This window comes from Hibiscus syriacus, unplaced genomic scaffold (genome assembly GCF_006381635.1).
Source record: "Hibiscus syriacus cultivar Baekdansim isolate YM2019G1 unplaced genomic scaffold, ASM638163v2 tig00111633_pilon, whole genome shotgun sequence".
Classification (NCBI taxonomy): domain Eukaryota; kingdom Viridiplantae; phylum Streptophyta; class Magnoliopsida; order Malvales; family Malvaceae; genus Hibiscus; species Hibiscus syriacus.
Window position 1 is genome coordinate 418716 of NW_024063139.1, and position 13739 is coordinate 432454.

General features: G+C 35.5%; 1 protein-coding gene and 1 pseudogene across 1 annotated transcript; both read left to right on the plus strand.

Annotated features, from left to right (window-relative positions):
* Positions 1 to 327: 327 nt before the first annotated feature.
* Positions 328 to 8695, plus strand: LOC120166221 (annotated as a pseudogene).
* A 4249-nt stretch (positions 8696 to 12944) lies between these two features.
* Positions 12945 to 13604, plus strand: LOC120166222 (plasma membrane ATPase 4-like). Its single transcript, XM_039175539.1, has 2 exons — positions 12945 to 13034; positions 13209 to 13604. Exons 1-2 carry the CDS (start codon positions 12945 to 12947, stop codon positions 13602 to 13604), a joined length of 486 nt encoding a protein of 161 aa, XP_039031470.1.
* The last annotated feature ends 135 nt before the right edge of the window (positions 13605 to 13739 follow it).

The following is a 13739-nucleotide window of genomic DNA, read 5'->3' on the forward strand; positions in this document are numbered from 1 at the left end:
ATAAAACAACAGCTAACACAATTAGATGATGCCGACATTCTATTAAAAGACTAATTGAAAATGCATAAAGGAATGTGCTTGGTGTAGCCATGGAATGGAGAGCTTCATTAGTCAATATTCAACCAGAAATTGACAAGCCTTGAAAATGACCACCTTTAAATTCTGGGTTTTCTTTCTCTCTTAAAATTCAACTTGGTAACAGTCCGAACGCTGGATAGTTTCTTAGTTCGTTACGGTATTCAAAGACTTTGATTATTCAACTGCATAAAAATAAATGTTCTCTGCTATGAATTTACTCCGAAAAGAAATACAGACCTTAGAAACAAAATGTGCAATGTTTATCGTTCAAGAATAGTCGAAAAGAAGAACTCTAGACGTGTAGATCTTGCATTACAAATTATAGAACTTTCATGCATTCTCTCTGTGCCAAAGGTTACTTCTTCAATGGCTCCTAAATCCTTCCTCTTCTTCATCCTCCTCTGGCTGTTTCTTTCATTTAAACCAAGCTTAAGCTCACAATGGATCAAATCTGGTTATTGGGATTCCCCTTCTCGTTTCCGAAATAAATTCTGCTCTTTTCACTCATCCTTTTTGTGCTTTTGCTCATGTAAACTCAACCTCCTACCAGCTTTTTATGGATCTCTCAAATGAACAATCTTTCTCCAACTTCACAAATGTTGTAAAACTAAAGAATCCATCGATTACTACACTTTTGTCCATTTGGGTTGGAGGAAGTGAGTGGACCGCCGAAAAGTTTTCATCGAATCTTCAATCGAAACAGCCAGAATTTATGGTTTCCATGGCTTAGACCTTTATGAGGTTAAGCCTATAACTGGCACCAATACGAACAGTTTGGGTACCTTTTTGGATGAGTGGCGAGATGAGGTAGCCGAGTCGAGAAACTCAGGTAAGCCACAGTTGCTGTTAACTATGTCGGCCTATCGGTTGCCAATCGTCGACTCAGTGAGTTATCCTATTGATTCTGCAAAAAGAAACCTGGATTAGGTAAATATTATGGCATATGACTACTATGTGCCAACACTAGACAGGGTTACTGGTTTTCATGCAGCTTTATATGACCCATCAGGAAGGGCCAACACTGATGCTGGTATTAGGGAATGGTTAAATACAGGATTCCCTGCTGAAAAGCTAGTTTTGGGTTTGCCTTACTATGGGTATGCATGGAACCTTGTTAACTAGGTTGACAATGGCATCGGTTCAACAGCTTCCGGGCCGGCTGTCACGCTTAATGGTAACTTAAGGTATATGTATACCATATTTGATACAGTTCAACCTAGCCTCACTTGGATGGATGGTGAAGTCAAGGTTGTACCTTTGATTGTTTCGATCTAGGAAAGCAACAAGTATCTTGCACAAACAAGAAAACTAAAAAAAATGGTTAAATGAAAGTAATGAAATGGAAAGATAAATATAGCAGCGGAAAATATAGATAAGTTGGTGATATGTTTAAAGGACATGATGAAGTATGGTAATGGAAGTAAAATGAAGGTGATGGAGATGAATATGAAAAGTAGTATCTCAAAGAAGACTCAAAGAAGAATCAATGTTAAAGAACAAAGACCCAAACTTTATATTGCTTCTTTAAGGGATGGTAAACAAGGACTTTGACCCACTATCTATAAAGAGATAGGAACCATAAGTATCAGGGTGACATAGATAGGGGTGACGCCACAAGCATAAGCTTGATAAGTCGATAAAGTTCACTTAAGAACTAAAGAGAGAAACTCTCACAAATATTTGATTAAACAAAGTGAATTGGTCTTTACAAATGAAATGGAAAGCTATTTATAGGCCTAAGAGATGTCTAGGATGCACATACAAGATTTAATGATTGAACATTCATGGATGAATGTTCATCCTTAAGTAGATACAATATACGTCCCTTATGCAAGTTCATGGACTAATAAAATAAATGAATGCTCATCCATTTAAGTGAATACATCTTCATAGCCGAATTCATCCTCTCTTGATGTGAACATGTTGGTTCATTTCCTTGCATGAATTTGCAGGAATGTTTCACTGTATGTTCGGGCCCCTTTGGAATGCATGCACCAAATGTGAACGTGACTCATAGGCTCCCTTCATGCACTTGGATTTGGTGAATGAGTTTGAAAATAATGCATCCATCTCCCTTGAATATGAACAAGTCATTTAGCCTCCTTGTATGATTGTACACGCCATAAATGGATTCATGAAGGTGGAAATGCATCAGGTGTGAACATGGCTCTTCATTTGGTGTAAATCCCGTACTTATTTCCAGCCTGCACTGTCTTAATTAATATGGGTATATCTTGAGCTCCCAATATCGGATTGATATGATTCAAAGTGCGTTGGAAAGATAAGAGATAGGGGATTAAATGTTAAGAAGACTTTATCACCCAAAGATGCTTTGAACATGTTCAAAAAGGACGATCAATCTGACTGACGTGAACTGTCCATCCAACTCTTCAATTGCCTTTAGTCTACTTAGCATCCAATGTACCTAGACAAAGTATGTAAACAAATAATTAGATAGGAATTGAGCTATTATAATTATGAATCCATTTTTCCACCTATGTTATGAATGCAAATGAGCTAACTATGAATGCATATGCATTGAATGAGTTATATAAAGATGTGAATTAATAAGTCATGCATGAATATCATATATTATACATATAAATGACATCATATAATATTCAAGCAAAAATTAAGAATAAGATAAACATATTCACGTGACATGTAATGCACAAATGAGTAAATAAATAATAAAATAAGGTAAGACTCCCTTAGAATCAACAAGGCAGAACGTCCATGAAGTGATCATGTGTTGAAGAAGTTTGGTCCTTGGCATTATCGCATCATCCCCCCCTTCTTTAGAGCGATTTGTCCTCAAATCGAAGGCTTTTGTCATTGATTGATCCATTGGTGTAAGAAAGGATGAATGAAGATCATTATGCCTATTAGGGTATGCATGAATTTCTTTGAATCCTTCAAGTAGGTAAGGCATGCCAACTTTAGTCTTTGTACCCTTCCACATTATGAATCTTGAATAGTTGGATAATGTTCGTTTCTTTTCCTTGAATTGATGATCACAAGAAAGAACACTTCCATGTAAATGATTCAATGTGCTACAAAATATAAATAAGTTAGAACATGAAACATCATTAACAATGTGAATGAACATACAAGATTCATTAAAGTTCATGAATGAAATTTGGTACGTTGAAACTTCCCTTTCATAAGGTTGTTTGAACTTTGAATGTAGAATGAATGTACTTCGAATGTCAAAGAGCACATGCTTTGGAATACCAAATGTTACAACCTTTGGAACTTCAATGGACAAATGTGATTCATCAATTTGCAATGGTATGGCCTTTGGAATAAGCTGCAAATCAAATGAAATAATAGGAAGAAAAGACTAATTAGTATAAAGTAAAACTTCCTTCTCCTCATATTCTTTTCTCTCATGCTCATGTTTGTTTTGAATTCTCTCTTCAATCTCACTCTCATGTTTTACAACACACTCATTTTGACTCTCAATGCTCTTACTCTCATTTTCAATTACTCCAATGGATTTCTCAAGCAAAATCACACTCTTATTTTCAACTCCAAATGTCCTGGTTTTCTCACGATGTTCTTCTTTGATTTGTGCAAGTTCAAATCTCTCCACTCTTATTTGTTTTTCATGTAAAACTTCTCTTTCAACTTTCTTCATGGCTTTAGTTTCCTCTCATTCCTCTATACGTGACTTAAGGGTCTCTTGGCATTCATGGACTTGATTTGGGCACATTGGAACCAATGTGATCTTTCTCCCTTGGTGTTTGAATGAATACTTATTGGAGAACCCATCATACAATGCTTGTTTATCAAACTGCCAAGATCGACCGAAAAGAAGATGGCTTGAATTAATGGAGGCAACATCACAAAAGACTTTATCTTCATATCTCCCAATTGAAAAGGGCACAAGTACTTGCTCTATGACTTCGAACTCTTATTCTTCATTTAATCCTTGCAAAACGTATGGGCTGTGATGTTTGAATTTTGTAAGTCCCAACTTCTTGACCATGTATGTGCTTGCAATGTTTGTGCAACTTCCACTATCAATGGCTACAAGACATACTTTGCCATCTTTACCGTTTACATGGCAACGAGTATGAAATGCATTCTCTCTTTGTTGAATGTTCTCCATTGCTTGGGAAGAGGAAAGATCAAATAACATTGTTAGTAAAAATTTGAAATGTGAAAATTAGGACCTTACCAAATTTCACACAACAAAACCTCACGGTCACTCCAAAAAAAACATTGTGATATCACTCCACTCAAGCACTCGTGTTTCACTCGGGAATATGTATTTGGCTTTTGTAATTCCCCTTTTGATCTCACACACTCGATTAGCCTTTTTCCACTCGTTCCTCTCTTGTAAAGTTCTTAAAAGAACTAACTCGAGACCTTTCAAGTGCTATGGACGTCGGCTGAAAAATTTGTTAGTGTAGAGGAAAAAATAGAAAGGTAGAAAGATTAAATAATGAATGGTGGTCTTATAAAAGTAAGAAAAAGAAAGGTTCACTTACAATGCAAAGATACTCACCACCTTCCTAGAAGAAACAATCAAAGGTCTTGAAGACTTCTTTAGGATCGGTTGGAATGATGATGTTGCTTGTCACCTTTGGCACCTCTTTGCATTTTTCTTTCTTTGTTTCCTTTCTTTAGTTTTTCTTCACTTGGAATCCCTTGTTGATGTTGGGATTAACTTGGTGATTTTTTTTTTTGCACTTCTATTTTTGATTTTCTTTTTATTGAATGGTAGGATGTTGCTTTTGCTTGTTCTTGTTGCAATCCACCTTAGCTCTGATTACCATATGATACAGTTCAACCTAGCCTTACTTGGATGGATGGTGAAGTCAAGGTTATACCTTTGATTGTTTCGATCTAGGAAAGCAACAAGTATCCTGCACAAACAAGAAAGCTAAAAAAATGGTTAAATGAAAGTAATGAAATGGAAAGATAAATATAGCGGCGGAAAATATAGATAAGTTGGTGATATATTTAAAGGAAATGATGAAGTATGGTAATGGAAGTAGAATAAAGGTGATGGAGATGAATATGAAAAGTAGTATCTCAAAGAAGACTCAAAGAAGAACCAATGTTAAAGAACAAAGACCCAAACTTTATATTGCTTCTTTAAGGGATGGTAAACAAGGACTTTGACCCACTATCTATAAAGAGATAGGAACCAGAAGTATCAGGGTGACATAGATAGGGGTGACGCCACAAGCATAAGCTTGATAAGTCGATAAAGTTCACTTAAGAACTAAAGAGAGAAACTCTCACAAATATTTGATTAAACAAAGTGAATTGGTCTTTACAAATGAAATGGAAAGCTATTTATAGGCCTAAGAGATGTCTAGGATGCACATACAAGATTTAATGATTGAACATTCATGGATGAATGTTCATCCTTAAGTAGATACAATGTACGTCCCCTATGCAAGTTCATGGACTAATAAAATAAATGAATGTTCATCCATTTAAGTGAATACATCTTCATAGCCGAATTCATCCTCTCTTGATGTGAACATGTTGGTTCATTTCCTTGCATGAATTTGCAGGAATGTTTCATTGTATGTTCGGCCCCCTTTGGAATGCATGCACCAAGTGTGAACGTGACTCATAGGTTCCCTTCATGCACTTGGATTTGGTGAATGAGTTTGAAAATAATGCATCCATCTCCCTTGAATATGAACAAGTCCTTTAGCCTCCTTGTATGATTGTACACGCCATAAATGGATTCATGAAGGTGGAAATGCATCAGGTGTGAACATGGCTCTTCATTTGGTGTAAATCCCGTACTTATTTCCAGCCTGCACTGTCTTAATTAATATGGGTATATCTTGAGCTCCCAATATCGGATTGATATGATTCAAAGTGCGTTGGAAAGATAAGAGATAGGGGATTAAATGTTAAGAAGACTTTATCACCCAAAGATGCTTTGAACATGTTCAAAAAGGACGATCAATCTGACTGACGTGAACTGTCCATCCAACTCTTCAATTGCCTTTAGTCTACTTAGCATCCAATGTACCTAGACAAAGTATGTAAACAAATAATTAGATAGGAATTGAACTATTATAATTATGAATGCATTTTTCCACCTATGTTATGAATGCAAATGAGCTAACTATGAATGCATATGCATTGAATGAGTTATATAAAGATGTGAATTAATAAGTCATGCATGAATATCATATATTATACATATAAATGACAGCATATAATATTCAAGCAAAAATTAAGAATAAGATAAACATATTCACGTGACATGTAATGCATAAATGAGTAAATAAATAATAAAATAAGGTAAGACTCCCTTAGAATCAACAAGGCAAAACGTCCATGAAGTGATCATGTGTTGAAGAAGTTTGGTCCTTGGCATTATCGCATCATCCCCCTTCTTTAGAGCGATTTGTCCTCAAATCGAAGGCTTTTGTCATTGATTGATCCATTGATGTAAGAAAGGATGAATGAAGATCATTATGCCTATTAGGGTATGCATGAATTTCTTTGAATCCTTCAAGTAGGTAAGGCATTTGTTTATACGGAGCCTCTTGTCTATTACTTGAAACTTATCAATTTTCATAGAAAATACTGAATTTCCAAACACTGACTGGAAAAAAAAACATGTCAACTAGCACTTTTTAACTTCTGCAGCTTTCTAATGTTTCACAGCTAACGAAATAGGCACCAGTCAGACGAACAGACTTCTCGTGATATTGTTCCGGTCACAGTTGCTGCAGTAGTTATCTTCATGATAGCTATCATCTATTACCTGCGAAAGAAGATGTTCAAGTCACAAGGTACCTTATTGAACAAGTAAGAATTGGCAATGATTCGAGACGATAATGGTATATTGATTTGACCAGGTTTCGACCGCAGGGCTTTCGGGTGCGCTGAAAATGTCTGTATCTTGGATAAGAGTCAGAATATCAGCTGAAAAAAAGTATGAAAACGGTGATTCTAATTTCCAAGTTTTCAGTTTCTCCAGCATTAAAGCAGCTACTAATAACTTTTCAAATGAGAATAAGCTTGGAGAGGGTGGATATGGACATGTTTACAAGGTAATATACTATTATTCTGCTAGCCATTGCTGAGGACGTTGTGCCAATCTTCCATAATGCATTCAAAAAACCATACATTTGTTGCTTACCTCCGGGGGAAGTTACCAAAGGGGCAGGAAATAGCAGTGAAGAGGCTCTCGAAAAGCTCGAATAAAGGGGTCGAGAAATTAAAAAATGAGGTCACTCTTACAGCTACGCTTCAGCATGTGAATGTAGCTCGAGTTCTGGGAATTTGTGCAGAGAAAGAAGAAAAATTGTTGGTTTACGAGTTCATGCCTAACAAAAGTTGGATTTCTACCTCTATGGTACCATTAAGTACATTTTTATGACAAGTTATTCCTTGTTATAGGTTTTGTTGACGAAAACGGGTAAAGAAAACGAAAGAACACGAGAATTTTACGAGGTTCGGCAATGTGCTTACGTCCTCGGTGCCTAGGCGGCGCTAGAAGTTTTATTCAATGATATTTTAGGTCTAGGTTACATCTCTATTTATAATAGAAAACCCTGGTACATAATTACAAAATCAACCCTGTACCGTACCGCGGGGGCTGCGCCCCCACACCCCCAACCCACATAATTCGTAACCCCACAACGAGACTTTTTATGAGCCATACATAACAGGTTTCAATAACTTAACCCTATACTTCATAAACTAAAATGACATATATTGTTTATACATTTAATCGATGCAGATCCAGTTAAAAAGCATTTGTTAGATTGGAGAAGACAGTTGCAATAATCGAAGGAGTTACTCAAGGGCTTCTATATCTCCAAGAATACTCGAATTACATGATAATCCATCGCGATATAAAGGCCAGAAACATTTTGTTAGATTCTGAAATGAGCCCGAAAATATCGGATTTTGGTATGGCCAAGTTTTTCAGGAAGGATGAACATGAAGCAAACACCGGCAGAATTGTTGGGACATAGTAAGTGAAACCAGATGGCCTCACAAAATACATATCAGATCGTTTTCTGATCTTTTGCATTGCATCTATATGTTGTTATTAATTCACTGATTCAATGCAGTGGCTATGTTCCACCGGAATACGTTGCGAAAGGAATATACTCTACCAAGTACGATGTTTATAGTTTCGGAGTTTTGCTTCTGCAAATTATAAGTGGCAAGAGGAGTTCCAGATACTATGGATGCCATGAAAACTTGAATCTTCTTGAATATGTAAGTAACTTTTGAGGCACACATTTTCCATTTTGTGGTACAAATACTGGAAAATGTATAATGCTGAAATGATGTGCAGGCTTATGAATTGTGGAAACAAGGTCGAGGAGCAGAGTTTTTCGATTCTTCACTCGATGATTCGTCTTCGTCGTGTAAGCTCATTAGAGTATGGAAGTAGCACTGCTATGTGTGCAGGGAAATGCTGCGGATAGACCTTCAATGGTGGACGTTTTTACGATTCTCAAGAACGAAAGTAGTGTTGCAATCAATACACCTAAGAAACCTGCATTTTCAATCACAAGAGATGATACAGGCATCGAGAGGAAGCAGGTTTTTTCTGTGAATGATGCATCGATAACCCAAGTGGTACCCCGATGACTCAAAGTTTATGCATTTGGGAAACGTTTATGTAAAAGAATCACTCGGTTGTTTCCATAAAAGTTGACATTTTGCCCCTAAATTACAACTCCAATTTACTTTTTAGTGTCTAAAAAGTTTTCGGTAAAAATAAGTACCTAATATTTTTCCTTATACTTTTAAATGTTCGCCGTTAATATGTTTTTATTTTTTTAAATATAAAAACATATATTTTTAAAAAATTAAAAAAATCAACCCTCTCCCTCCCATTCCGGTGAACGCCTCCTCTCCCACCACCAAATTAATTTAGTTGAAATTAAATCTAAGTTTAAAATAGATAACTTTAATGGTGCACGTCAAGTTAATTCCAAGCTCAAATGTGCGTAAAGCTAAAAAATTGTAAATCTATGAGGTATAAATTAAGGATTTTATAAATTGAGAATTAGAATTTAAAGATTAGAGATTTAGATATTGAAGATTTTAGAGATTTAGGGGTTTGAGGAGACAGTAAAGGTGACGATTGATTATTTGGTGGGCGGCAACGAGTGGGTGATCGTTCGACGATGATGATGATGGCTGAAGATGATCGACTACGACTGATAATAAAGGTTGGAATGAAAGTTTTTAATTTTTTTTTCTAATTTAAAAAAAATAGTTTTGTTAAAATAATATTTTATGTTTTTTTTATTTTAAGTAAAAAATTCTTAAAATTATTAGTGTGTGATGCATGTCACTTAATAAAATTTTTTAAAGACAGTTATCGTCTGAGTATCTAAAAATTTAATATTAAAAACTTAAACACTTATTTTTAAAGAAAAAATATTTAAACACGAAAAATCAATTTAAAGTAGAATTTATACACTTAAAAGTGTATTTATCTGACGAGAATCAGTGTGTTGCAGCCATAATTGACAAATGTCAACCCAGTGAGTTGTCCTTGTTGGGCTTCGGTTATAATCGCGGAATTTGTCAATCAACTCGTTGGTTACTCTGGGCTATTGAGTATGTTCATCTATGCCTGTAAATATTATTTTGTTGTATTGGGCCAGAATGTGTTTTCTATTGGATCCATTAATGAAAGTTCAACACCTTTTCAATTAGTTTATAGGCAAGTTTCAAAACGAATGCCTTATTTTGTTTATTCAGATATTTTAGACCTTAGCCACCTTGATTCACTAGTAAGCAGAGTGTATCCCAATTCACGAGATGGACTCCTTGGTCTTGTGATGGACCCCAACGGTTAGAAACGACTACAAACTTATTACAACATATAAAAAGTTAAAGAATATTACAACTATCCAAGCAATCCAAATTAAGAGAAAAACTCTTTAATTTTCCTTTTTCTCTTGTATATAGAATGTTTTAGTGAACTAAATTGTGTAAACACCTTCATTTAAGAGTTGTCTTGTTTACAATATTTTGTCCTTATTGAAAAGGGGTTAATTTTGGTTTTATCTCAGCCATTATAAAATATAAAGAATTTGTAAATGTTACTCTTGAACTTAGAAAAAGAAAGAACAAATTAGTAAATTTGTTAGAAATTATTAGTAAGGAGCTAAGGTAGTAGATGTAGACTTCGTTGAGAAAATTAAATCAAAATTTAAAAAGATCAATTTACTCACCTCTTGACAATTTTTCCATTGATCGATGGAGCATCATAAATCCCTAACATATTGGTATTATAGTCGATTCTAATGACTCTTCCAATGGTGTTGTCTATTGTCTTGAAGTGCATATTTGTGTAATACCTGTACGGTAGCCCTGGGAGTCGGACCCAAACAATCACTTGAGAATGGTGTTTCTCTGTCGTAGAAAATTTTCTACTTCATGGTTGGACTGTGAGATAACTTCCGTATATTTTCCACGGGCCTTTGGTGAGAACCTTGTATAATCTTCAGTTTTTTCAAACTTAACGAGATAATAGTCATTGTCTAGATCAACAAGGTTGAGGTTGCCAAGCGGTTGCGGGAAAGTGTTTACTCGATTCCAAAGTGCTTTGTACCTTATTCTTTTTCCTAAGAGGCGCACGATGACTGTTTGTTTCATATTGAGATCGATTCAATCATGTAGTCGCTCTGAAAACTTAATCTTTGAATGGGCTCCAGAATTATCGATAGTCACATCACCGTCCTTGAAAATTACCTCATCGTCTCTAAGGTTTATAATGGGTTGTTTGCCTTTGTTTACAACACCGGCTGTTATAGTTGCGTAAGACGGCTTCCCCATGGTAGGTCTTTCGGGGTTGAGATCTGCGACAGGGGCTTGGGAGTCTTCTACAGAAAACATGTAGGTAACTTCCATAGATGCTCCGATAATCGGTGTGGTCAGGCGATTCTTTACCTTCTTTGTTACTCTCTGTTATTCTAAGATAATCGGGGAATCAGATCTTTACAGGGGCGAGAATGGAGGTATGGCTATTTCTGCCTCCGATAAAACCCTAAGGTTTTGGTTTTCCACGTTCGTCGCTCACAGAAGTCTTGAATTAATTATTTCCCCTTTTGTTTCCATAAAAATCATTTAATATCTTCAAACTTTAACCGGTTTTTAAATGATCGAATAAACATAATTAATTTATAAATACACTATTTCATTTATTTGATAAAATAAATGGATATTTTGCATAAAGCAGCCCTATTGTATTGGTTGTCTTTTTTTTAACTACTTTTTAACTTCTAATGAAATTTTGTCGCTAAAAAAAGAAAAAAAACCGAAAGATAAATGGAAGAAAAGTGTGGGGGAGTTGGCACCCGTCCTTTACATAGACTATTAAAAGATTTTTGGGTAAATTATGATTTTAGACCTAAACTTTTATTTTTTTTAAAATTATATCTAAAGTTTAAGTTTTTTTGGATAAGTACAGTATTCATTTTCTAAAGAGAGCCGATAATCTGTTACAAAGAAAACCAAGCAGCAACACTGCTATTCAACAAAGAGGATTGAAAGCAAAACTATAAAAATTGCTTCCAGCAAACAAACAAAACCCTAAAAATGGCAACAACAAAAAAAACCTATACAACAATCAACCTATGCCCCATCTACTACACAACCAACCATTAACCCCTTCACGATTTGCAGGAACCCCCATCAACCTCAACCGAACCATTTCCTTAATTGCTTCAATTAAAGTTCCCGAGCTCCTTCCACTCCTCCCCTTGAATACTATATTATTCCTTTCGCTTCAAAGATGATAAACATAAGCACTCCGAGCAATCTTTAGCAAAGAAACTAGAAGAGCCTAAAGTTTAATTTAAAAACATTAGTTTTTATTTTGTTTTAGTATTCCGTTCAAAATTTAACATCCAGTTTTTAAAAAAATTAAAAATTTAGATACTCAAACAAATAAAAATTATAGTTTATATACTGTTAAATTTTTTTAATGACGAGCACTAAAATAAAATGAAAGCTAAGCTTCACTGAGTATGATTTTAAAAAAGTTAAAATTTTAAGTACTATATTAAAACAAAATTAATAATTTAGATATTACCCAACATATTTTTCATTTCATAATCATGGAAAACGTTGTACGATACTCACGACGAGCCACATAATCTCTGACATGGACATAGATCAGCTTCGTTTCAACGATATTATTGTCTTGCTTCCATTATTTTTGTTTCCAAGTTGGGTATAAAAGAACATAAACAAATAAATAAATCTCAAGGAAAAAACATTTCAATCCCTTGACAGAGAGAAGAAAACCGATCTCCTATTCTCATTCATTACATTCATCCCTGTCTTATGGAGGAGGACAGGGAAGTCTGACGTTAGACCTAATAAAGAAAGAAGAAACTTAGGAAAAAAAAAAGAAGAAAAGAATAAAGGGGAAATAAGGCTTTTGGTTCAAGAGTTTTCTTCTTTCTTCCTTGTAGACGAAGACTTCTTCTTGCAATCGACTCTTTGTTTTTCATTCGTGTGTATCCAATGGCTTCCATGATGATATTTCATTTGAGCAGATAAAAAGAGAAACCGTTGGTCTTGTTCCTTTTTTTCCCTTTTGCATGTTAGCTTTCGTTTGCAAATAAAAAAAAAAAAAGATACCTTTTTTTTGCATGCATGTCAGCTTTCGTTCCTATTGTCCCATCCCCCACCCTAAAGGAAACTAAAAGTGTGTGTAGGAGAAAATCCTAGTGGAAGAAGTTTTTAAAGTGTTGAGATGTACGAGAGAAGGTTTGACAACAGAAGAATGAGAGAAGAGGCTGAGCATTTTCGGTCCTAACAAGCTTGAAGAGAAAAGAGAGAGCAAAATCCTAAAGATCTTAGGGTTTATGTGGAATCCGCTGTCGCGGGTGATGGAGGCTGCCGCCACCATGGCCATTGTTTTGGCCAATGGCGGAGGCAAGCCTCCCAACTGGCCAGATTTCGTTGGTACTGTTACTTTGGTTTTAATCAATTTAACCATTAGTTTTGTAGAGGAAAACAGCGCCGGCAATGCCGCTGCTGCTTATGATGGCAGGTCTAGCACCCAAAACAAAGGAATATATCTATTTACTTATTTGTTCGTTTTGCACCAATATTTGAGATTTCATTGATCAACACCACGGTTCACTCTGTAGGTGTTGAGAGACGGGAAATGGAGCGAACAAGAGGCATCAATTTTCGTACCTGGAGATATAATTAGTGTTAAACAAGGAGACATTATACAGGCGGATGCTTGTCTCTTGGAGGGCGATGTTCTCAAAATCGATCAGGCAGCTCTCACTGGTGAGTCCCTACCCGTCACAAAGAATCCCGATGATCACGTCTTCTCTGGTTCCACCTGCAAACAAGGCGAGATCGACGTCGTCGTTATCGCCACCGGTCTCCATACTTTCTTTGGCAAGGCTGCTCACCTTGTTGACAGCACCAGCAACGTCGGTCACTTTCAACAGATGTTGACATCCATTGGTAACTTTTGTATAGTCTCTATTGGTATCGGAATGGTGATTGAGTTTGTCTTAACCATTTTCTAGGAAAACAATTAAAATATTATTTTAAAAACGATTATGACATTAATTTGAAAAAATTGATGATTTAGAATTAATTAGAATTAAATTAAAAAGGTGGGTAAGGTAGGTCGAATACCTAAAAATGTCTTTTAAAAACAA

Excerpts from the sequence above, each read along its gene's own strand:
- LOC120166222 (XM_039175539.1), top strand. The coding sequence starts at position 12,945 with ATGGAGGCTGCCGCCACCATGGCCATTGTTTTGGCCAATGGCGGAGGC. Across the intron at positions 13,035-13,208 it reads TCGTTGGTACTGTTACTTTG|GTGTTGAGAGACGGGAAATG; the intron begins GTTTTAATCAAT and ends TTCACTCTGTAG.